At 46.4% G+C, this 25,555-nt stretch overlaps 1 protein-coding gene across 2 annotated transcripts; it reads left to right on the top strand.

The window, feature by feature from the left end:
- Positions 1–22,557, top strand: LOC307208632 (E3 ubiquitin-protein ligase TRIM7-like). 2 transcript variants are annotated; one of them, XM_079963453.1, is made up of 7 exons: positions 1–924; positions 7,922–8,017; positions 9,587–9,817; positions 16,138–16,160; positions 16,622–16,734; positions 18,246–18,281; positions 20,357–22,557. In XM_079963453.1, the coding sequence occupies exons 1-7, from the start codon at positions 358–360 to the stop codon at positions 20,869–20,871; spliced, it is 1,581 nt and encodes a 526-aa protein (XP_079819579.1). In that variant the 5' UTR covers positions 1–357; the 3' UTR covers positions 20,872–22,557. The 2 variants fall into 2 exon arrangements, with proteins under 2 accessions (XP_079819579.1, XP_079819578.1); XM_079963452.1 differs by having other exon boundaries at positions 7–924; positions 16,619–16,734.
- The last annotated feature ends 2,998 nt before the right edge of the window (positions 22,558–25,555 follow it).

The following is a 25,555-nucleotide window of genomic DNA, read 5'->3' as shown; positions in this document are numbered from 1 at the left end:
GGGCTGTTCACAAGATAAAATCACAATATAAAAACACAAAATAGTTGCGATTAAAAACAAAAACAACAACCCAATAACACCCCCTTATACAGCTGAGACTATTGGGGACAGTGTCCAGATGCAAAGGAATAACTATTCTGGCACGGTGGAGCCTCCTCAGCTCTAATGTTAGAAATGAATCATTATCCCCAACCCTGCTGAGGCAAACGAAATGCCACCCGTCACGTGGGCACGGGAAGCCCAAACGAGGCCTTCTGCTGCTCCTTTTCTCTCTCCTCTTGAAACTCTGAACAGGCCTAAACACTTCACTTCCCGGTCTTGACTTGTTGCCAATTTAAGAAACCAGAAACTCCTGAGATGACCTCGGGGCACCAGCTGGTTTCTGGCTCGGGAAGGCCCGCCTTGTGTTTCGTGCCAAGCATTCGTTCCCTGTATGCAGTTAAAGGAGAAGAAGACGGTGGTGGAGGAGGAAGCGGCGACGGCACTCCAGCCGGCCAGGAAGGAGCCATGGCTGCCGTCTTCCTGCCAGGTAACCTTCAGGATGAAGCCACTTGCTCGGTCTGCCTGGAGTACTTCAAGGACCCCGTCTCCATCGAGTGCGGCCACAACTTCTGCCGCTCCTGCATCGCCAAGAGCTGGAAGAGCCTGGAGAGCAATTTCCCCTGCCCTCAGTGCAGGGAGGTTTTCAAGGAGAAGAGCTTCAGGCCCAACAGACAGTTGGCCAACATGTCGGAGATCATCAGCCAGTTCATCATGCATGGCGGCAAGGGCCTGGAGGAGGACGGGCTCTGCGAGAAGCACAAGGAGGCCCTCAAGCTCTACTGCAAGGACGACCAGAAGACCATCTGCGTGGTGTGCGACCGGTCTCGGGACCACAGGCCGCACACCGTGGTGCCCATAGAGGAAGCCGCCCAGGAATACAAGGTAAGAGATCTGATGCGCTGGTAGTTCTGCGCAGGTGTGGTGGGAGTGGCCCTTAGCTGGATTGCTCACAGGCCTTTAGACGGACATTGTTTGCTGCTAAGAAGACAACCCTTAAAGCTGAGAGGAAAGTTCTCTCCAGAATTTGTGGAAGGGGAGTGGAGGAGAGCAGAGGGGAAGGGATGACAGACCCTTGGATCTCAAGGTTCAACTGCCTTTGGTTTTCGCTTTTCCAGGAGGCCTAGAACGAGAGCAGGAGGCGTTGGCGCTTGTCTCTCTGAGCCCCCTCAGGATGTTGTCATCATCACATAAGAGCCCACCCACCTGTCAGATTTGGCCCACAAGGGGTCCAGGAGTTTATGATCTGGCCCTCCAGCCAAAAAATATTCCCCCCCTCCTGCCCCCATTACCATATGGCTAGATAGGACCCAGGCAGAATTCTCTCTCTCTCCCCCTGATGCCCCTGGAAGGGCAGGATACAAATATTATTTAAATTGTAAAAGCTCCATGTCGGACTTTGGTTAAAGGCACAGGATAGAAACTGATCTCAAAAGCTGAAAGCTGCAGGTCTTAAAGATGAACATAGAGAATTTGATTCCATTTGCATTTATGAGCAAACCTAATTTGCACTTTCCAAAGCAGTACGCAACTCAGACACAGCAATCTTCCCAAATTTGCATGTCTCCAAATTTTGCAGTGCAGTTCTCCAGTCACGTAATGTGTACAGATATGCACATACTAGAGTAAAGTGTGCATACAAGTGCATATATCAGTGAAAATAGTATACAGGAATGCATTGTAGAAGAGATGTGTATTTTATTCAAAAGTGCATACGAAGTTGTGTCGGTAGGGGGAAATTTGCACTGAAATGCTGAGTTTTTATAAGGACGTATGTTTCGTATGTTTACAAAAATGCACAAACTGATGTGGAATTGTGGAGGGCAGGTCTTGGGAATAGAAAAAAAAAAGCTGACAGAAGCTGACAGAAAAATGGACAGATGAATCCATCCCTAGTCTGGATGTGGCTTCTTAGAATAGCCATGCATAACAATGCCTGCTTAGATATCTCTGCTCCCTAGTTAGCCCCACTGAGCTCAATGGGACTGATTCCCAGGTAAGGGTGCATAGATTGCAGCTTGAATTTCCCTTTAGAGGGCAGGCATAAGTTGCACCTGTGCAGCTTGTCCTTGTCAGGCAGGAAAAGGTTAAGCAAGTAACCAAATTCCCGATCTATTTCTGGGAGGGAGAGTTCCCAAAGTGGGAATAAGGTCACAGGCTGACACTGTTTCACTGGGGAGCAGGAGCCCAGCTTGCTCTTTGGCTGTGCAGTGCCAATAGCTACTTAAAATAGAATTTCCAGCTGATGAAGGAGGGATGGCTGCAGGCTTAGAAAGGCTGGTCCATTGGCCCTGGAAGATTTTGGGGCAAGTCGATCTGTCTTGAGCTACGGGTCCTCCACCAACGTCCCTTTACACAAGTGGTCTTTGCACTGGGGACCACATAACACCGGTCCTGAGAGATCTGCATTGGCTCCCAGTACGTTTCTGAGCACAATTCAAAGTGTTGGTGCTGACCTTTAAAGCCCTAAACGGCCTCAGTCCTGTATACCTGAAGGAGTGTCTCCACCCCCATTGCTCAGCTCCGAGGGCCTTCTGACAGTTCCCTCACTTCGAGAAGTGAGGTTACAAGCGAACCAGACAGAGGGCCTTCTTGGTAGTGGCGCCCACCCTGTGGAACGCCCTCCCTTCAGATGTGAAGGAAATAAGCAGCTGTTTAGGGAAGACATCTGTTTAGGGAAGTTTTTAATATTTAATGCTGTATTGTTTTTAACACTTGATTGGGAGCCGCCCAGAGTGGCTGGGGAGACTCAGCCAGATGGGCGGGGTATAAATATATTATTATTATTATTATTATTATTATTATTATTATTATTATTATTATTTTGTGGGAATCTGCAGCTGGGTCTCCTTTTTTATTCTTATTTTTAATACAGCTGCCAGGAAGGGTTCCCAATTTACATAGGTACCCAAGGGTGTTTGAAAGCAGTTTCAGCGAAGGGCAGTGATTCAAATCGGGGCTATGGTCTGACTGCACATAACATAGCAATCTTGTTGAAGCTACGTTGTTCTGTCGTGGGAAGTTACAGGGGAACCCCAGGGTTAATGTGATCCGGTGCTTAGAGCAGGGATGGGCTACAACTCCCATCAGCCCCAGACAGCATGGCCAGTGGTCATGGAGGATGGGAGTTGTAGTCCAATGACACCAGGTTCCCCATCCCTAGGTTAAAGCCAGGTGTTGGAATAGGGCTGATGAGTTGTGGGTTCAAATCCCCTTTCGGCCACAGTGTTTACTGGGTGACCTTGGGACAGCCCCCATTCAGTCGTACCTACCTTACATGGTTGTTGTGAGTTTAAAACAAACATGAGAGGAACCCTGGTGGGTCATTCTGGTCTGCATTCTGTTCGACCAGAATTTTCCCTCTGCCTATGGGAAGCCCACATGCAGGAACTGACAGCAGCAGCACTCCATCTGTTGCTGCCAAATTACTGTTGCAACCTGAAGGGGGTGTATGTGTTTTTGTGTAAAACCACATGCCAATATGAGCTTTTTGGAAGAAAGCGAGACCTAAATGAAACAAAATAAAGCTATGCCACTTTTAGTTTTGTTTGAAGGAAGGTTGGACGTAAATGTAATAAACAAAGAATAGATCAGTGATTTGTTTTTTTGAATTGAATTTATTTCCTATCTTTCCTCCCCAAGGGTGGCAAGCAGATACACATTAAAAAAAAACACCAAACCCCTTATTGACAGCTGCACGAATTATTATAGCTAGGAAGTGGAAGGGGCAAGCAGAAAATAAAATGGAAAAATTGTATAAAGAGCTGTGGGATATAGCCATTAACGATACATTATGTGCCATTAAGGTAAGATGGGGAACATGCAGGAGAAACGAGTTTGAGGAGATATGGAATGTGTTTGTAGAATTTGTACTTCTAAAACGGAAAGGAGTCAAACCATCACAAGAGGTGTTGAAATTTTGGGAGGTTGGATAGTTACAATGGAATGGTCCCAGTGGTGGGGTGCACATTTTTATTCCTATTTATGTATGATTATTACTTTGTCAAACTAAAATTTTAAAAAAGAAAAAATAAGACAGAAAGAAAAGGAAAACAAAGGAAAACATTCCAAAACAGATTAAAACATTCCAAAAACAATTTAAATTAAAAAAAACCCAACAAGCAGTCACAGTAAAAAACTTCCTTCTGTCCAATAGCCTTGGGGTTGCCAGGAACAGTATTCTTAAATAATAATAATAATAATAATAATAATAATAATAATAATAATAATAATAAATTATTTATACCCCGCCCATCTGGCTGGGTCCCCCCAGCCACTCTGGGCGGCTTCCAACAAAACACTAAAATACAAAAACCTATTAAACATTAAAAGCTTCCCTAAACAGGGCTGCCTTTAGATCTCTTCTAAAAGTTTGGTAGTTATTTTTCTCTTTGACATCTGGTGGGAGGGCGTTCCACAGAGCTGGTGCCACTACTGAGAAGGCCCTCTGCCTGGTTCCCTGTAACTTGACTTCTTGCAGCGAGGGAACCGCCAGAAGGCCCTCGGCGCTGGACCTCAGTGTCCAGGCAGAACGATGGAGGTGGAGACGCTCCTTCAGGTATGCTGGACCGCCAGATGCCTGGGAAAACAGGAATGTTTTCAAATTCCTCCTGAAAGTTAACAAAGGAGACAGGCACAGCTCACTAGGGGAGGGCATTCCACAGCCACCGCTGAAAAACTGTGTGGAAGCAGGAATAACACACCAGTCCCAACGCCACTGTGCCATTGCTCTGATCATTTTTGGAGTCCCCTGGCTAATTGCATTAATGTAAAGAAGAAACAAACATTGGGCGATCAAGTCACAGATCTCCTGGGCAATGTATATTTAGGCCTTCAGGTTAATTTAGCTAGAACAGCTACCGCTCCATGCATGAATCACTGGTTAGTTCCAGGTATCGCTTTCTAATAGGAATGTAGGGAGCTTGTCCATATGGGCCATCACTTAGCACGGGCAATGGAAACATACCAAGGCTAAGCCTCCTGGCCCAGCTCTGAATGGGAGCCAAGCTGGGAGGTACTAAGGAACAGGGATCTGTCAGGGCGTGCAGATAGCAGGGCAAATTGACATTTAGGGCTCCTCTAAATGACCTGTTTATTGAGGCTTCCATAGAGGTTAGACTAGGTCTGATCTTTACTGAGCGTTTGTTCTGATTTATTTGCAGGAAAGGTGGTACCAACAATGACAATTCATCTTGCTTGTGCAGGTGTACATTTAAGGTTCATCCCACATTTTTTCAATGCATTTCCCCATCACTTTCCTAACTGCAAAAAGTCTGCTTTTTTTTTTTTTAAAGTAGGTTAGTTGCACAAGGCTGGCAGACCGCTTTAACTGTGCAAACCTACATTTCCTGCAAAATGCAGTCAGTCTGGAAGCAACATGGCTGCACATTAGTCATCATTTCTCCATGCCTGAGCACAGTGAGAAGATGACCCTCCTTTTAATACTCCTTGATGTCTATTGTAGGTCAGGGCATTAAAACGGAAAGCAGGACTTCATCCAAGTCAGGGATCACTAGGTTTGAAACTCATAACCTGTGTTCGGTATCCATCAGCATTAAGCATGTGAAATAACACAGAGCCAACTGTGGACTGCATCTCCCTTGTCAATCATCATTGTGACAGTGGCCTACGTGAGAATTGTTTCCCCTTCCTCCAAGTCTGAGACTGCAGCTTTGAGCCAAATCTGAGTCCAGAAGCATCTAATTTTAGAAATTAAACATTGGAGGTGTAATAAATCCTTGTCATGTGGGCATTAGTCCTGCCAGGTGGAATAGCAAGGCAAAAGCATCGCTTTTCTCTGCTTTCAGCTTCTGAGTGGAGGCAGGATCGCTGGCTTGAAACACCTGGCAACCCTAATGGGCACTGCCAATTGCAACTCCACACACACACTCTCTCTCTCACACACACACTGCTGGATTGACATATAAGCTAAACAAGCTATAGTTTAGGGCCCCACTCTCTTGGGGGCCCCCCCAAAAAAAAATTAAAGAAAAAAAACACCACTGGATTTACATTTCCAAAATATAAGATAAAAAAACCAATAAAATAAAACCTACATACATCAACAGGGTTGTGTTGTCTCCTATTATGTAAGTGATGGGCCCCACCTGCTAGCCTGCTCCCTAAAATATCACTGGATTGCTCATTTCTAGATATAGGGTGCCTACATTCTGCACGGACTGGTTGCATGGCAACATGGCAAATGGCTTTAGATACCTATTAGGTCCATCAATTACCAGATAGCATATATTCAACACAAAAAACGGTGGCAATTTGTTGTTGACAAAGGACAGCTGGGCATATAAAGGGCCCCATTAGCTTCAGTAGCTTAGTGTCTCATCAAACCTAAATCTGGCCCTGCGTGTGTGTGTGTGTGCGCGCACACACTTCTTGTTGTTGTTTAGTCGTTTAGTCGTGTCCGACTCTTTGTGACCCCATGGACCAGAGCATGCCAGGCCCTCCTGTCTTCCACTGCCTCCCGCTATTTGGTCAAACTCATGCTGGTAGCTTCGAGAACACTGTCCAACCATCTCGTCCTCCGCCGTCCCCTTCTCCTTGTGCCCTCCATCTTTCCCAACATCAGGGTCTTTTCCAGGGAGTCTTCTCTTCTCATTAGGTGGCCAAAGTATTGAGCCTTGGCCAAAGTATTGGAGCGCACACACCCACACCTACTCAAATCTCTGCAAATATACAAGTTGCTGTCAGGGATGGCGTGGTCCTGGGGGGGCGGGTCCAATTAATTCTGCATAACCTGGCGTTCCTCTTGCCAATAGGATTTCCCACTTTTATCAGACTGGAGATATCCTGGTTCAATTCCTCAATCACCATGGACCCCAAATGGGTGACTTATCACAATCTCTCGGCCTACTCTATTTCACAGGGCTGTTTTATAAGGATAAGGTGGGTGGAATTATTTCAGAGCAGCTTGAGCCCCCTGGAAGAAAGCTGGGATAAAAATGCAGTAAATAAACAGAATGCCGTGGTTGCTCGAGAAGCAGCAATTCCGGAGGTTAAGCCTTCTGCATCACTGTCCCACCAAGATTTCTGTGCCTGGATTTTCACTTAATGCACCTCCTTCTCATTAGTAGCATTGGACCCTGCCTTAAACTGAGACAGACCATTGGTCCGTCTAGGTTGGTGTTATGTATTATGTTCTCACCCTGGCCAAAAGGAGTATCGTCTATGTAGTTTTCACTCAGGTCCACATCAGTTACTTTAAGCGGGAAACCCTGGGTTGTTGTTGCTACAATGTTGACAGCCGGCTGCCTATAAAAGCAGGCCGGCTGAACTGTTTGCTGTTCACTTCTGTTCCAGCTTACAAATAAAGAGCTGCTTTGAAGAATCGCTGTGTCTGATATGTTCACCCACAACATAACAGTTGGTACTGTTTTTATGGCCATATATATATATATATATATATATATATAGCCAGAGTCTTTCTCAGAGAGCAGGTCTTTCCCACCCCTACCAGCTGGATGTTAAACTTGTAATATTTTGCATGCAAAACGTGTGCCATTTTTATACCGATGGTGAACTGCAGCCTGATGCAGCAAAAAATATGTGATGGCACCAACTCTCATAATAATAATAATAATAATAATAATAATAATAATAATAATAATAATAATAATAATATATTAATTATACCCCTCCCATCTGGCTGAGTTTCCCCAGCCAATCAAGTGTTAAAAACAATACAGCATTAAATATTAAAAGCTTCCCTAAACAGGGCTGCCTTTTGCTTCATCTCTCTGTTATCAGTTATGTTTGGCGGCTCCAGGTATGGATTGGACTTTCTCCTGTGGAACAGATCCCAAAGTACACGAAAAATGCAGGAACTTTTTTAAAAAAAATAATCAATTTTATGTTTTTTGGATCTTAGGAACAAATTCAGGCCCGTTTGGATTTCTTGAAGAAAGAGAGACAGGAGCTTCTGGAATTCAAAACACAGGACGACAAGAAAAGTCAAGACCTTTTGGTGGGTATCAGTTGTGACTTGCAAGCTGGCAAATGGGTACAGCATTGACTCAGATGAGGGGGTATAATATAACAGAGCTGAAAAGGGTTGAATGGGGGGCGCCCTGCTCTTTTGCCTTTCATAACAGCTTAATATTGTGATGAAGTGTGGAGCTGGTAAAGCAGAGATAAGCATTATCATGCACTGCACATGTCTGCCCATCTAGCTCCTCTTGAAGGCGCAGAGCATGACAAGAATTTGAATTTGAATTTGAAAATTTTGAATTTGAAATCCTGCAGTCAGTCATTGCTACACAGAGAACAGAGGTCTTTGGCTACATCCTCACTCAGAAGAGAGAATATAAATGTGCATTAACATTGCTTCTGGGTTGTTGTTGTTTAGTCGTTTAGTCGTGTCCGACTCTTCGTGACCCCATGGACCAGAGCACGCCAGGCACTCCTGTCTTCCACGGCCTCCCGCAGTTTGGTCAAACTCATGCTGGTAGCTTCGAGAACATTATCCAACCATCTTGTCCTCCATCTTTCCCAACATCAGGGTCTTTTCCAGGGAGTCTTCTCTTCTCATGAGGTGGCCAAAGTATTGGAGCCTCAGCTTCAGGATCTGTCCTTCCAGTGAGCACTCAGGGCTGATTTCCTTCGGAATGGATAGGTTTGATCTTCTTGCAGTCCATGGGACTCTCAAGAGTCTCCTCCAGCACCAGAATTCAAAAGCATCAATTCTTCGGCGATCAGCCTTCTTTATGGTCCAGCTCTCACTTGGGTTACATGACAGTAGAATACAAGGGGTATCTGAATAAGTTCCACAGCAACAGGTTCACAGCCAAAGACCTCTGTTCTGTGTGCCAATTGACTTCATGGGCAGACACCTTGCTTACGTGGCTGCTTAAAGCAGTTTCAACTCATAACAGACTCAGAGCACAAATTTATAGTGCAGATGACAAACTAGGTGAAAGGTTAGGAGTGTCCCTTGTAATTTTTGCAAATTATAACTCTGTTCCTTATCCTCTGCTGCCATCTATTGTTTGTACTTATTTATCATTACTCTCCATCTACAGCCTTTGTGGAAGCGAAAAGATGCTTCCTGGATGCTTCCCTTTTGAGGGGCAGGATTCAAATCACATACCGGCAAATTCAGGTTACATGATTAAAGTGGATTTGGAGCTTGTAAGCAACTAGCCCACATCCCATAATGCTTTTTGCAATAAGGAAAGTGATGGCAGCATGTATTGGAAAGTGTAGGTCTGGCTGTCATCCCAAAACACGACAGTAGATGCCCTCACTTGTAATTTAAGGAGAGGCTCTTTTTAAAGGCAGAGTAACGGTAAGGTTACAGGTTTTAGGGGGTCAGTCTGGATGACACCCAGGGGTCCCTTACAAACCTGTGATCCTGTGTAGATGAGGTTAGAATCTATAAGAGGCAAGCGGCCAAACCAAAAACCTCAAAACCACCATTCTGAAGGGCCCTTTTATTGACACCATTCTGACATTAGTTGGCCAAAGTTGTGTTTTGAGACCGTTTGATGGTGTCAGCCCTTCTGTTAACTGGCAATCTTGTTTTTGTTTCTTTAAGAAAACTATAGAGACTGAGAGACAGAAGGTCCTCTCTGAATTTGAAGGGATGCGCCAGTTTCTGCATGAACAAGAGCAGCTTCTTCTGGGTCAGCTGGACAAGATGGAGAAGGGCATCACCAAGAGGCAGAACGAAAACATCACCGAGCTCTCCAAGGAGATTTCTCTCCTCAACAAACTCATTGCTGACCTGGAAGACAAAATCCAAGAGCCAGTGCTTGATTTCCTCAAGGTAAGACTTTCCAAAAAAAATTACGCATGCATCCCAGAACCTCTGTGCAAAGCCAAGCCTATTATCACCAGCGTCACCTATAAATTATCTGACACACTGCACCACGATTGATGTCTTGATGTGTACACACTTGCAGAACTTGCAAGACCTGTTGTACTTTCTTCATCAAGTACTTAGAAACCTCGCCTCAGGAATGTGCTTTCCTCAAGGAAAGTAAAAGTCATGTTATCTCTGCCTTGGCAGTGCTGGATTTGACCAGAATATTGACATTTAGGGTGGTCTCCTAGGCCACATTCATGCCATACTTTTAAAGCACCATGATACCACTTCAAACAGTCGTATAAAGGTAAAGAGTAAAGTCCAGTCGCAAACGACTCTGGGGTTGTGGCGCTCATCTCGCTTTACTGGCCGAGGGAGCCGATGTTTGTCCGCAGACAGTTTTTCCGGGTTATGTGGCCAGCATGACTAAGCCGCTCCTGGTGAACCCAGAGCAGCGCATGGAAACGCCATTTACCTTCCCACTGCAGCGGTACCTATTTATCTACTTGCACCGGTGTGCTTTCAAAATGCTAGGTTGGCAGGAGCTGGGACCAAACAATGGGCGCTCACCCCCATTGGGTGGATTCAAACCGTCGACCTTCCGATCAGCAAGCCCAAGGCTCAGTGGTTTACACCACAGCGCCACCCACATCTCAAACAGTCATAGCTTCCCCCCAAAGAATTCTGGGAGCTATAGTCTGTTATGGGTGCTAAGAGTCGTTAGGAGACTGCTATTCCCCTCACAGACTACAATTCCCAGAGTTCCCTGGGGAGAAGGATTGATTGTTAAGCCACTCTGGAAATTGTAGGTCATGGAGGTAAGGATCTCCTAACAACTCTTCATTAAGGGTGCTGAGAGTTGCAAGCGAAGCTTTTTACAGCACAAAGTGAAGCATTATTACTTGCTAACATCTGCGGATTGAGCAGCTGTCAAAAGCAGAGGAGCCAGGGAGTTAGGAAGAATGTCAGTCGCCCTGACATCTGCAACAAATTGAATTAAAACAGGACTGAGTTTCTTTTGATTCAGAAACAATATTTTCTGATTTCTGTATTGTTGGAGAAAAATACTCCCCCTCACCCCCATCACTTGAAAATTGCTTTGCAGAAAAGCTGTGCTCTGTGGTGTTGATTTTTAAGCCTTGATTTTTCTGTTTGCCACCGTTCTCATGTTGCACCTAATGTTCCCATGCCAGGCAGTTTCTTTGACCTATTTAAAGGCTGCAGAATTCCTCGCTGAAGATGGCTGTAGCCCAGATGGCTGTGGTCTCTTTCTATACATAGCATACTGTACTAAGGATTGCGATCATGAGAAATACCACTGCACACACAGACACACGCTCTTTTATTAACTTTCAACATTTTAAACATATACAGTCAAAAAGCATTTTTGTCTTTTCTCTAATTTTTGCCGGCATCCCACCCCTTTTCCAATAGAGTTGCTGTTTCTCTTCTGCTGCTGCACCCTGTCTTCTACCTATCAAATCCGAACCACCACTCCACAAATGGTGGACAATTCTGGTATGAGCATTGGTGGCGGTGTTGTGGCTGTGGACTAAACACTTGAACACTCTCTCTCTGGCATAGCTGTCAACAGTCCCTTATTTGGCGGGAAACTCCCTTATCCTGGCGCCGTGTCCCACTGCTGTCCCTTATTGATGATGTCCCTTAAATTTCCCGGGTTTCAAAGGAAGCAGCTCCTCTCCCTCCCTCCCTGCCAGCCACCCAATAAGGAGTCTAAGATCGACTGGGGGATGGAGCTTGCATGCCTTGTGCCTATCAAGTCAGCCGCGTTGCCTGGGGACTCGCCTTTGCTCAGCGCTTCCCAGCGGAGAGGTGACAGTGGTTTTCCTTGTTTTCCTTGCTGCACCCCCTTTGCCTTTGCTGCGCTGTGGGAACCACCACTTGAGGCTTCGTTTGGCTGCTGGGCTGGCTGGGCTTTCTGCCTTTGGATCGGGAGCTGGTTGACTAAAGTCCCTTATTTTGACCGCTGGTCCCTTATTTTCAAATCTGTAAGTTGACAGCTATGCTCTGCGGGCTTCCAGCCTTTTTCCAGACAGCTGGCGCTATACACAGAAGTCAGCTGTCTGGAACTGCAGCAGAAGAACCCTTTTAAAAAGCATTTGTGACTCCTGCATCTATATGGCGGTAGATGCAGCAGGATGGAGTGGCAACTAGAAAACTAGAATGTCCTACACTAAGGCAATCCTTCCGTCAGGACAAGCGCTTAGGTTTGCCAGATGGAATGACCCTTGCCCTGATCCACAGGCCCAAAGGAGGTGCCTGTTGAAGTGTAGGTGGGTTCCCACGAGGCAAGACACAGTGATAACAGCAAGAACCTTTGTTGAACTAACAGAACTGGACAACAGGGGCAAAGCAACTTCTTATATACATTTCTGAAGGCCTGGGCCACTCCCACTCCCAACGTGATTGGCTATCTAAACTTCCAAGCTGCGAATCATGACTCAGAGTTTGAGGGCCAATGGCATAGGCCCAAATCCTGATACGTACTGTGATTGGATATCATGTATCGAATCAGAATGCAGGGGCTCAGAATCCTTAGTCCAGACCAGGCACCCCTAACCTGTGGCCCTCCAGATGTTTTGGCCTACAACTCCCATGATCCCTAGCTAGCAGGACCAGTGGTCAGGGATGATGGGAATTGTAGTCCAAAACATCTGGAGGGCCGAAGGTTGGGGATGCCTGGTCCAGACTCAAGCTCAGGCAAACACAGACCACTGAATACATAACACCTGTGCAAGTGGTTTGATGCAGGGATACCAAAGAAAGATGCCAGAAGTGCCAGAGTGATGCCCCTCTCCAATGCTGGGATCCAGTGCTTTGAGCAGGCCGCAGCTCCACCCCACAGCTCACCCCACACACCCTGGTTGGCGTATGCAGAAGTTACGCTGCTGGGGCAAACACAGAAACAGCAAGTGTCTGTCATGACTCTCGACTCCCGGGCAAACATTTTATGCATTACCTGTACAGAATACTGTCGCCCATGAAGGGGGAGCAGGAAAAATCGTAAACATGTAGCAGAGTTTCCAAAAAACAGACCACAGGCAATTGTACTTCATCTAGCAGAGCTTTACTTTCTACTGAAGGCAAATGAGCATAAATGGTCACAAATCCAGTACAATCAGGATTGGCACTGCCCATAAAAATCCAGTTACAGCGAAAAACAATAAAACTTACACTTAAAAGAACTTATAATCAGAACGAATCAGAATAGGAAAAATATCTGCATATCAGATCAATACTTTCTGTACAAAGAAATGGAAACTGACAAAAACGCCATACGTCAGTTTGGCCAGAATCTCCCCTCGGTCCACAGGTGGCAGGCATCGAACTCTGTCTCCTCTTCCTAGGCCAATAGCCAAGTGTGCCAAGACAACAGAGATAAGTGTGGCATCAAAGCAGGCCAATTAGCATAGATCAAAGCAAACGGATAAACATAGTGAGCTCATTCTTGCAGAAAGTACTAATTAGTCTTGGGGTTATCTTGACTACCAAGATGGCTTTTACAGGCCTTAAGGAACAAATATTCACAGTTTGGTTCTACACACTCCTCCTCTCTTCCCCCTGCATGCTGTTCCAGGGTGTCAAGGACTGGCTGGATGCTGAGGAGTGGTGGGAGGCAGCAGCTGGGGGACCCTCATGGGAACCCCCAGGGGAAGAAGGCTCAGAGCCCGGGGATTGGTGGTGGGACGACGATGAGTGGCCAGAGGGAGCAGACCGGGAGGAGGAGGAGGAGGTGTCGGAAGCTAAAGAGGTAACAGGGTTTAGCGAGCAGGGATATTCCAACAATTGAAGAATGGCAACAAAAAGTACAGTGGTACCTCAGGTTACATACGCTTCAGGTTACATACGCTTCAGGTTACAGACTCCGCTAACCCAGAAATAGTACCTCAGGTTAATAACTTTGCTTCAGGATGAGAACAGAAATCGCGCCCAGCAGCAGCGGGAGGCCCCATTAGCTAAAGTGGTACCTCAGGTTAAGAACAGTTTCAGGTTAAGAACGGACCTCTGGAATGAATTAAGTACTTAACCCGAGGTACCACTGTATTGGAGTATGCGGAAATAGCAAGGCTAACTGGAAGAATCCGACAGCAGGATGATGAGAACTTCCAAAAAGAATGGTCCAAATTTATGGTATACTTAGAGAAAACTGTACATAAATAAAGATACTCACAGGACTGAAATAAAACTCATAACGTTTATTGTAAACATTTGGTTAGACCACAAGATGTAATGCTGTAATATAATAAGGAATGTATGTCTAAAGGAGAATACAAAAATTTATTAAGGAATTATAGACATTTATAGAATGTACCGTATTTTTTGCCCTATAGGACGCACTTTTTCCCCTCCAAAAATGAAGGGGAAATGTGTGTGCGTCCTATGGGGCGAATGCAGGCTTTCGCTGAAGCCTGGAGAGCGAGAGGCGTCGGTGCGCACCGACCCCTGTCGCTCTCCACGCTTCAGGAAGCTATCCGCAAGCCTTGCACGCCCGGCGGGCATTCCCACGGGCTCGCAAGGCTTGCGGACAGCAGTCTGCAGCGCGAAGCACAGGGCGCCCTCCGGAGGACGCCCCATGCTTCGGGCAGGTGTCTGCAAGCCTCGCGCGCCAGGCTTGGGGCAGCAGCTAGCAGCCCGAAGCAAGGGGCGGGCTGCAGAGCACTCCCCGTGCTTCGGGCTGCTGTCCGCAAGCCTTGTGCGCCCAGCGGGAGGTCCCGCTGGGCGCGCAAGGCTTGAGGCGGCAGCCTGTTCTGTGGGCTGGGGTCGGGGGGGTGGTCGGGCTCGGGCTTCCCCAGCCCCAGCCCCGCGGCGGGGGGGGGGAATAATTTTTTTTATTCATTTCCCCCCCAAAAAACGAGGTGCGTCCTATGGGCCAGTGTGCCTTATAGGGCGAAAAATACGGTATATATAGCAATCACACTTAAGAGCAATGTAGAGAAGCCAGAAGAGGGGCAGAGGGAAGTTAATTCGGATAAGATATAGATTGAAAGGAGAATAATATTGTTAAGCTGTATTGTGTTTAAAATATTTGGAAAAATTTACTGGGGGGAAAACACCAGGGTTTAGTGAGCAGGAAGAGGCTGTGGCAGAGAGCAGCCCAGAGAGAGAGGCGGAGGCTGGAGAGGAGGGGGACCAAGAGGCTGCTGAGGGTGCCAGGGAGTCTCCCCCTCCTGCTGTAACCAGCTGCCCTCTCCCCTGGTCTCCCAGAGCCCAAAGAGGTATGAAGAGGGTGGAGCAAAGACAGACAAGGCGTCGGAGTCTCAGGTTGCTTGGGAAAGACCATGGGGAGGAGGAGGAGGCTTAGAGAGCTGTGGGAAGGCAAGGACCTTCCATCCCCGCAACTGCCCCATCGGGGCAAGATCCACGGGGAAGAATTGCTGGGCTCACTAGGCCCGAGCTGCTGTTTCTTTGAAAGGGTTAAATTCAGAGTTACTGCTGACCTGCTACCAATACCCACCCTAATGCCCCCCCCCCCCGCTCAAGTTGATTGCTGGGTGGGGTGAGAAGATGGGGGAAGCCCTCAGAGCCAGTGTGGTGTAGTAGTTAAGAGCGGTAGTCTCGTAATCTGGTGAACCGGGTTCACTTCCCTGCTCCTCCACATGCAGCTGCTGGGTGACCTTGGGCTAGTCACACTTCTCTGAAGTCTCTCAGCCTCACTCACCTCACAGAGTGTTTGTTGTGGGGGGGGGAGAGGGAAAGGAGAATGTTAGCCGCTTGGAGACTCCTTCGGGTAGTGACAAAGCGGGATCTTAAATTCAAACTCTTCTTCTTCTCTTGCGAGAGCAGAAATTGTGTGGGGTTCTGCTGACGTGACTGGTTAGGTGAATCCCACCCATTGCCTCTGGAATTTATGTGAATAAAGGGGAAGCAATTGCAGGGGGTTGGACTAGATGGCCCTCTGGGTCCCTTCCAACTCGACGGTTCTGATTCAAAAATGGAATGAAATGCAATGTGCTAGATGACTGCTCTTCCCCCAACCCTCTTTCCCTCCCCTCTCCTGTTTCCCGTGTGGTGTAGTGGTTAAGAGCGGTAGTCTCGTAATCTGGTGAACCGGGTTCGCGTCTCCGCTCCTCCACATGCAGCTGCTGGGTGACCTTGGGCCAGTCACACTTCTCTGAAGTCTCTCAGCCCCACTCACCTCACAGAGTGTTTGTTGTGGGGGAGGAAGGGAAAAGAGATTGTTAGCCGCTTGGAGACTCCTTTGGGTAGTGACAAAGCGGGATATCAAATCAAAACTCCTCCTCTTCTTCTTTCTCTTCCAGGATGTGACAAGTGCCCTGATCAGGTACGGAGCTGCAATTTCACCCCCTCTTTGTTCTGTGTTCATGAACCAACTGAAAGGTCAGTGCCAGCCATTCAGGGCAGCAGAGTCTCAGAGCCATATTCTGCAGGCTGCAGCCCAGATGACTCTCTCGGGTCATTACAAATCCCAGGCTCCTTATAACCACTTTGAGTGTGAATATGATCCCACCCTCCCAATCTCAGCTTTCCATCACCTACATAGGCAGCCAGACTGGCAGCTCTCAGACAGAAATAGGGAGTGTGGGGAGGGCTAGGGAGAAGGAAGAGTTATTTTCTTGTTTATTTGTGCAGCAGCGAAGCCACCGGGGTGAAGTTCAACCCTTGAAGCCTCATATGTAAAAAAACAAAACAAAACCCTCTTAAACTGGGAGGCAAAGCTTTTCTCTTTTGTCTGTCGTAACTCTCAGTACGGTAACTCTTCTAATTTTCGCAACATGTCAGGAGCGATGACCTTAAATGTCAGAGGCCGGTTCCCGTTTCTTCTGACATGAAGGGCCACACCTGCAATTTCTCTCTGAAGACCGTGGTCCTCAAGGGAGTGCTAAAGAAATTCAAAGGTAAAGAGAAGCAACACCTCTCCGTTCAAATCCATTCTAGGTATTTTAGCATCTGAAAGCGGAAGCGTTGCCTTGTGGCATGCCATGGCCCAGCACAGAGCAGTAGTCTCTTTCAGCCTCGATAACAATTTGCATTATTGATTTTACAGAAGACAGCCTGAAAGAACTGCTTTCTTAATTGACTAACGCAGGGGTTGTCAGCCTGGTCTATACCGCCCAGTAGTGGGCGTTTCGGGGTTCTGCGGCACAAGCGGAATCCTCCTTCCATTGAGCACTGGTGGGCGGTAAGGAAATTTTACCACCAAGAAAGATGCATTAGTGGGCGGTAGGTATAAAAAGGTTGACTCCCCCTGGACTAATGGGATGCATTGTTGTAGTGCAGTGATGGCCTCTGTGCTAGCTGGATTTTCCGAAAGGGTTTAGACAAATTCTCCTGGTAGCCAGCAGTTTGTGGGGTGCCTGCTGTGTATTCTTCTTTTGCACCGGACAGGGGTGGGATTTGCTGCCTCTACCAAAGGCTATTAATCATGGTGGCTGTAAGGAGCAGCCTCCATATTCAGAGGGAGGGGGCAATAACGGGGGGGGGGAGCAGCTGCCTCCATGCCCTGCTGTACTACAGGGGTGGAGAACCTGTGGCCTCTGGTCTTAAATCGGGCTTCCTGGTCCCATCATTTGGCCAGTGAGGTTGTTTTGGCCTAGCCACGCCCACCTGCCCTACACCTGGCATCAGGTATGGGGCAGGTAAAGAGACAGCAGGGTTGGGGGCGGGGAGGTTGCAGGTAACATGTTCAGCAGCCCCTACGAAGCCCTGTGCATGTGATTTTGCAAGCCCCGACAATCAGCTGATGCAGAGAGCTGTAACCAGCAGATCTGGAACATGGAACAAGTTGGTCTGTGCCAGCCTTCATCAAGCTGATGCCCTCCAGATAATTTGGACTACAACTCCCATCAGCCACTGGAAGGCGCCGGCTTGGGAAAGACTGGTATTTGTTTATGACACAGAGGTTACTAACAGTTTCCATTCTCTTGTATGGGTCTGTGTGTGTGTGTGTGTGTGTTTGCGTACAGTCATACCTCATGTTACGTTTGCTTCAGGTTGCGCGTTTGCAGGTTGCATCCTGCGGCGACCCGGAAGTACCGGAAAGGGTTACTTTCGCTGCTCGCACATGCGCAGACACGCAAAATGACGTCATGTGCATGCGCAGAAGCGGTGAATCGCTACCCGCGCACGCACAGACGCAGGTTGCGTTCTGCTCATGTTGCGAACGGGCCTCTGGAACGGATCCCGTTCGCAACCGGAGGTACCAGTGTATATGCATATCCAGGGAGCTGATTGTAATTGCAAGAGAAGTTAAATTACACACACACACTGCAAAAAAAACCTGTGTACCCAATGAAAAATAGTGGGTACTGTATTGTATAATATGTACGTATATGGTGTTTGGACAGAATCTCTTTCTGCCGTTCCTAGTTAGCCCTGATTTTCATTAATGGGCTTCCTCTTCTTTCAGATCACCTGCGGGATGAATTGGGGAAAGGTGAGAAAGGTAAGTGCTGGTAATTAGCTAGATTTTCTGAAGAACCAGATCGTACACCTGAATGTTCAAAGCAGACGTTGTGTGTGTTAATACGTATATCCAGAAATGAGTTTCAAGGGTTGTTTTTCAAGGCATGTAATAAAAACTCTGCGTGTCTCCTGTATTCTCTGTTTTCAGTAATGTCACTGAATACAGTCATGGCTCAAAAGCTCATGGTTGCTGCACTGGCTTTGGGCAGAAGTGTATTGGGAAAGTGGTGGACACTCGAATCAGAAGCTGAATGGCCACCTGTCAGGGATTATATAATATAGCGCTTGGTTTCCCAGCCTAATTAAGAGAGGAGCAAAGTGAGAATGCTTGAGCTGTATGAAGAACCTAGGACAGAAATGCCCACACCATACATTTAAAGCACATTCAACTCCTATTTAAATTGTGTGGCTTTACCCAAAGAATCATGGGAAGTGCAGTTTACACACACCCACACCCCGAGCTATAATTCTCAGCGCTCTTAAGTTCTCTGAATTTTTAGGGAGGGAGAGTCCTGTGGTTTAAACGTACGTTGAATGTGCATTCAATGTATGCTGTGATCCTAATTTACTTATCTCATGTCTCTGTGTTTCATCCCAGCACAACCTATCTAAAACATTATTATTTAAATTTGTCTACTGCCCTATACCCGCAGGTCTCAGGGCAGTTCACAAGATAAAATCACAAGAAACAAGCACAAAATACATAATTAAAATAAAAACAAAAAAACTCCAACACGTTTAAAAAGAGCATTGGATGTCCAAATTGTGAAACCTGTCATAGGAATTCTAAGGTCTCAAATATAGAATAAATGTTGATAATTGCATAAGATAAACATACATAAATATATAGACCACATGTCTAAAATAGTACAGGAGAGCAATCCAAAAGCATCTTGGCTCTTCTAAAATCTCTAAATATTTCCTCTGCCTCCTTAATCCCCTTTGCCTGAGAACTGGTAGGCAGATAGCAACCAGGGGAAGTTCCTGAAGGAATTCCTCTCCTTTATCCAGTGCCTTTTTTTTTCTTTAAAAAATGTTTAGGGGTACTCTCATTTTGACTCAAAAAAAATCACCATTTTATAGCTCAAACTGGGAAAAATAAATACAGTTAATGGACAAAAGTACAGAAATTCACAAAATTTACCCCTGCGTCCCCGCAGAAGAAAGCACTGCCTATATCTTTCAACCTCCTTTGTATAATTAATGTTTGCCCAGATAATAATTGTTAAATAGTGGGTAGACATAGCAGACGACGCAGCGATTTCTCCAAAGCAGCTCTTTATTTGTAAGCTGGAACAGAATGTAGGTATGTTTGAATATTTTTAAGGATTGTATGAAATGTATGTTTGTATGCTTGTATATTCGCAATATGTGTGTATTAATGCTGAATTATTTTAAAATTAAAAAAAGATTTTTTAAAAAAGGAACAGAACTGCACAGCAAACAGCTCAGCCGGCCTGCTTTTATAGGCAGCCGGCTGTCAACACTGTAGCAACAACAACCCAGGGTTTCCCACCTAAAGTAACTCACGTGGACCTGAGTGAAAACTATATACATGATACTCCTGGTGGCCAGAGTGAGAACTTCAATACATAATAATAATAATAATAATAATAATAATAATAATAATAATAATTTATACCCCGCCCATCTGGCTGAGTTTCCCCAGCCACTCAGGGCGACTCCCAATCGAGTGTTAAAAACAGTACAGCATTAAATATTAAAATATTAAAAACTTCCCTAAACAGGACTGCCTTCAGATGTCTTCTAAAAGTCAGACAGTTGTTTATTTCCTTGACATCTGATGGGAGGGCGTTCCACAGGGCGGGTGCCACTACCGAGAAGGCCCTCTGCCTGGTTCCCTTAAACTTGGCTTCTCACAGTGACGGAACCGCCAGAAGGCCCTCGGCGCTGGACCTCAGTGTCCAGGCTGAATGATGGGGGTGGAGATGCTCCTTCAGGTATACTGGGCCGAGGCCAGTATATGGCCTTCCTGTTAATTTTCTCTGTTCTTCCCGCGGGGGGTTGACTTAACGCTCTTATCCTGCCTCCTAGAGGAGCTGCTCCTGGACCCAGAGACGGCCAACCACCTCCTCATCCTCTCGGCGGACCTCAAGGGCGTGAGGATGGGCTGCCGAAAGCAAGATCTACCTGACAACCCCAAGCGCTTCGACACCAACTCCCGCGTCCTGTCCACTGAGGGTTTCAAGTCGGGGAGGCATTACTGGGAGGTGGAGGTGGGGTCTGCCGACGGCTGGGCCTTTGGGGTGGCCAAGGAGTCGGTGCGCAGGAAAGGCTTGACCCAGTTTAGCCCTGAAGAGGGTATCTGGGCATTGCAGCAAACGGGAGGGCGGTACTGGGCAGTCACAGTCCCCAAGCGCACCCCAATTTTCATGCCCGAGAGACTCCACAAAGTGAGGGTTTACTTGGACTACGAAGGGGAAGAGGTGTCCTTCTACAACGCTGACAACATGCAGCACATTTTCACCTTCAACGTCGCCTTTACGGAGAGGGTGTTCCCCCTCTTCTCCGTTTGCTCCACTGTCACCTACATTAAACTTTGCTCCTGAGAGCAGCAGGGTGCTTCGTTCCAAGATGGTGGGCAGCTACATTATTTGCGCGCAATGAAAACCATAGCCCGCTTGCTTTCAATGCCAAGGCGTCCGTCCCTGGGGGCCACCACCAAGGAGGGCCTCGTAGTCACATAACCTTGTGATGGCTGCAGGAAAAGTGCTTTGGGGGTGGGAAATGCCTTCAGAGAGCCAGTGTAGTGTAGTGGTTAAGAGCGGTAGACTCATAATCTGGTGAACCGGGTTCGCGTCTCCGCTCCTCCACATGCAGCTGCTGGGTGACCTTGGGCTAGTCACACTTCTCTGAAGTCTCTCAGCCCCACTCACCTCACAGAGTGTTTGTTGTGGGGGAGGAAGGGAAAGGAGAATGTTAGCCGCTTGGAGACTCCTTCGGGTAGTGATAAAGCGGGATATCAAATCCAAAACTCTTCTCTTTAAACTGTCATGGCTTCCCCCCAAAGCATTCTGGGAGCTGTACTTTGTTAAGGGCGCTTTAGGAGACGTTAATTCCCCTCACAGAGTGACAGTTTCCGGAGTGGTTTAACAAACAACCCTTTTAATCACCATTAATTAATGCAGAATGGGTACTGTATTGGCTACAACGGGCAAAACATCCTCCTGTTTCTCTCCCTGACATTACGTGGAAACATTAATGTTTTGGATTCAAATTTTACACTATGACTTTGTGTCAGGTTTCGTCATTTCTTTACTCTGCATTGGATCGGTTTGACTATCAACATACAGTCAAACCTCGGTTGTCGAACGTAATCCGTTCCGGAAGACTGTTCGACTTCTGAAACGTTCGGCAACTGAGGTGTGGCTTCCGATTGGTTGCAAGAGTTTCTTGCACTCAATCGAAAGTCGCGTTGGACATTCAGGTTCCGAAAAATGTTCAAAAACTGGAGCATTTACGTCTGGATTTTTGGCATTCAGGAGCCAGAGGCCTTTGGGAACCAAAGTTTGACTGTGAGTCACTGCACAGATTTAACTGACCCAAGTCATTCCTCCTTCACTGCGAGAGATGTGAAGGGTCCCTACCAGAGACTCATCGATGCCCTCACCAAACTAGAACCCCCAGAATTCTTTGTTGGAGGCAGACCATTGACATAGCATAACTCTGAAAACTGTTTCTAGAGATATGCATTGTCTCATCTGGGAAGACTCAAATGGTTTGCATCATACATACATCATTTGGTTTTCTATACCTACTTTTTAAAATTCTGCAGCACGGAGTTTGACCGCATGATGACGAGCGTTTTGAAACTTGCTGATTGTTGAAAGGCCTTTGCAAACAGTACCTGTGGATATGGCCCAATCCCTCCCTCTCTCTTTCTGTCTTTGCCTTCATACATTCAAGCTCTCTGCCTAGGCTTAGCCATTGTTGGAAGCGTTCAATGGGTGCTTAAGTTGCTCATTATCTAAATATGACCTTGGAATGTGCCTACAAATTCCATCTATTTGCAGGATGGAACTAGTTTGTTTAGCTTGAGCAAGGGCAAGGAGACTTGAAAGACAGTTTGACTGACAGATTTGCTATGAGGTTGAGCTTATTTTGGGGGGAGCGGGGTTGTATGGCCCTGATGCAGCTGTGAACCTAGAACTGCTCTCCTGTGTACTTGCTTCTGTGCCTCTGTAATCCTCCTTGCTCAATTTGTACATTTGTAAATAAATTGGTTAGTACAGAGACACCATAAGTGTGTATTGATCTTTTCTCTGAAGCAAACGTCTCTGGACTTTCCCCTTGACTGGGGGGGGGGGAGGATGAAGTAATCTTTTTTAAAATTACTGACATCAATGCATTTGGTATCATTACAGCCAGCCATTAGCCATTTCCCACCCATATGGTCCTGATATCATCATGTCTTCTTCCTCAGAAGAAGACAGATTGTTGTTCAAAGGCTGATATTCAATCTTGTACGCATCATGGGCATAGCAAGAATTTTTGTTAGGGGCAGGCAGGCTTTTTGTTAGCGGGGGGCAGAACCTCCGTTAGCTATATATTTTTATTGATTTTTGTCGAGGGGGGGGGAGCTGCCCCTTCCTGCCCCTACTTGGCTGCGCATTATTTCTTTTTAATTTATTTAATTGATTTATTACCCTGACCTTCACCATAAGGTTTCAGAACAGGTTGCATCTATTTCAAAATGCAACATTAAAAACAGTTTAAAACAAATGAACAAACAAATGCTACCTTTCAGGCTAGGGAAAGCCTATTAGGATGCGAGGACAGCTTCTAATTAAAATATGGCCTACATTAGAAAGCATTGGGCACAAATTGGTCTGAGTGGAAATACACAGTGCTTTGGTATGCTAAGTTCCTTCATTGCTCCTTTTCACATCCAACTACTCCAGAGGCAGGAAGTTCCCCAAGTGGAGAAATCTCTCTGTAGATGTCTTAGTTACAATACATGGGAACTAAGGCTGTGTGCACAACATAAAGTACATTTGCCCCCCAAGAATCCTGGAAACTGAAATATGTTAAGGGTGAAGGGAACTGAGCATTGACATTTGGAACAAGTTTACGTATACAGAATATAGTAGGTTATTAATAATCATATATGCATTAGGATAATGATAGTACTTATATATCTATATAATAATGTATGGTAGTGTAACTGATTATATTTAGTGGACCACATTATTTAGTTTTTCTTATTATATTTTTATTTTTACTTTTTTTTGCCCTTTCCTCTCTTTTTCTCATTATTTTCTGTAACTGATTTTTTCTATTATAATAATAATAATAATAATAATAATAATAATAATTATTATTATTATTTGCTGGGAACTATAGCTCAGGGGAAACGACAGTTTCCAGGAGTATTTGAGGGGGGGGGCGGATGTGCTTTGGATGTGCTTTAAAGCTATAGTGTACCATGTGAGATGGTGTATAGTCAGAGTCAAACCAAGGAGTGCGTTTGAAGATGATCTCAGTGCAGGGGAAATGATGGAGATAGGCCACCTGTCCATGACTCTGGACCCAAGCCATGAAGGAGTTTAAAGGTAAGCACCAGCACCTGGAACAGATTGACTGGGAACTTGATGAGAAAAGATGTCCCCAGCAGCCAAGGAAGGAATTTTGGGAAGTTGAGGCAGTCAAGGAAGCTGTATTTTGCACAAACTGCCATTTCCAAACCTGTCTTCAAAGGCAGCCCCCGTATAAAGCATGGCAGTAGTCTAACTCGGAGGTTACCAGAGCAGAGAATACTAAGGCTATGCTACCAATCAATAATATTTATAGTAAATTGATCCTTTGATGGACTTGATTCATACGCATCAGCATGTAGCCAGAATGGAACTATCAGTATAGGAGGGAGGTGTTATAGGAATTCTAAGGTCTCAAATATAGATTTTTCTATATCAGGAGGTATCTGCTGACTAGGGAAAAACCTCAGGTTTCCAGAAGACACAACAAAACAAAACTTTAGGGCCCCTTTCCCCCAGACTGAGAGTCAAGGCCAGCTCAAGGAACACATTGCTGGTTCAGGCCAAAGATCTACCTATTAGGGGCAAACTTTGGTAATATGGTTGCCCCGAGCGAGGACAAAATTTGGGACCCTCCCTACTAACTTTGAATATAAATATAGGTAGTTGCTGTTTAGTCATTTAGTCGTGTCCGACTTTTCATGACCCCATGGAACAGAGCACGCCATGATTACTGCAGATGGTGACGGCAGTCACAAAATTAAAAAACACCTGCTTCTTGGGAGGAAAGCAATGACAAACCTAGACAGCATCTTAAAAAGCAGAGACATCACCTTGCCAACAAAGGTCCATATAGTTAAAGCTATGGTTTTCCCAGTAGTGATGTATGGAAGTGAGAGCTGGACCATAAAAAAGGGTGATTGCTGAAGAATGGATGCTTTTGAATTATGGTGCTGGAGGAGACTCTTGAGAGTCCCATGGACTGCAAGATGATCAAACCTCTCCATTCTGAAGGAAATCAGCCCTGAGTGCTCACTGGAAGGACAGATCCTGAAGCTGAGGCTCCAATACTTTGGCCACCTCATCAGAAGAGAAGACTCCCTGGAAAAGACCCTGATGTTGGGAATGATGGAGGGCACAAGGAGAAGGGGACGACAGAGGACAAGATGGCTGGGCGGTGTTCTCGAAGCTACCAGCATGAGTTTGACCAAACGGCGGGAGGCAGGGGAGCCCTGTATAAAAAGAGATTTAAGCAGAGTGTGGCCTGCCTGACGTCACACACGCCGGCTTGCGCTCCAGAACCAGACGCTTGTAATTACACGTTCTGGTCGGCAGGTGGCACTGTTCATTCACAATCTCCCCACTTCCCTCCTCCCCGCCGCGAAGGCGAGCCTGTTTTGCTATTTCGCTGCCTTTTGCAGCTGTTGCCTGCAGCGATCATGAGAAGGGCCGCCTGCAGGGTTTCCGGGGCGAATTCCACTGCGGAGCTCGCCTGTATTAGCCAGCGAGCACGATTCAGCGTCGGTGGAAGCATAAATTAGCATTGCTCATTAAGGCAGGAACAGCAGCACGCAAGCGGCAAGGAGCTTTGTCTACAGGAAACAGCACCATGTTTAACATGTAGGCTCCATAGCTCAGGGGTTAGAGCACTGGTCTTGTAAACCAGGGGTCGCGAGTTCAAATCTCGCTGGGGCCTTACATTTTCTCCCACTTATATAAATCGCCATGAACACGGCAATCCTTTTCCTGCATTGGTACA

Source organism: Podarcis cretensis, assembly GCF_951804945.1.
Source record: "Podarcis cretensis genome assembly, chromosome: 2".
Classification (NCBI taxonomy): domain Eukaryota; kingdom Metazoa; phylum Chordata; class Lepidosauria; order Squamata; family Lacertidae; genus Podarcis; species Podarcis cretensis.
The sequence above is the reverse complement of the archived record's forward strand: the minus strand, read 5'-3'. Positions and strand labels throughout refer to the sequence as shown.

Bases quoted from the DNA above. Each gene is read 5' to 3' on its own strand.
- LOC307208632 (XM_079963452.1), top strand. From the start codon at position 358: ATGACCTCGGGGCACCAGCTGGTTTCTGGCTCGGGAAGGCCCGCCTTG. The intron at 8,018-9,586 runs GTGGGTATCAGT...TGTTTCTTTAAG, and splicing joins AGAAAAGTCAAGACCTTTTG to AAAACTATAGAGACTGAGAG. The intron at 9,818-16,137 runs GTAAGACTTTCC...TTTCTCTTCCAG, and splicing joins CAGTGCTTGATTTCCTCAAG to GATGTGACAAGTGCCCTGAT.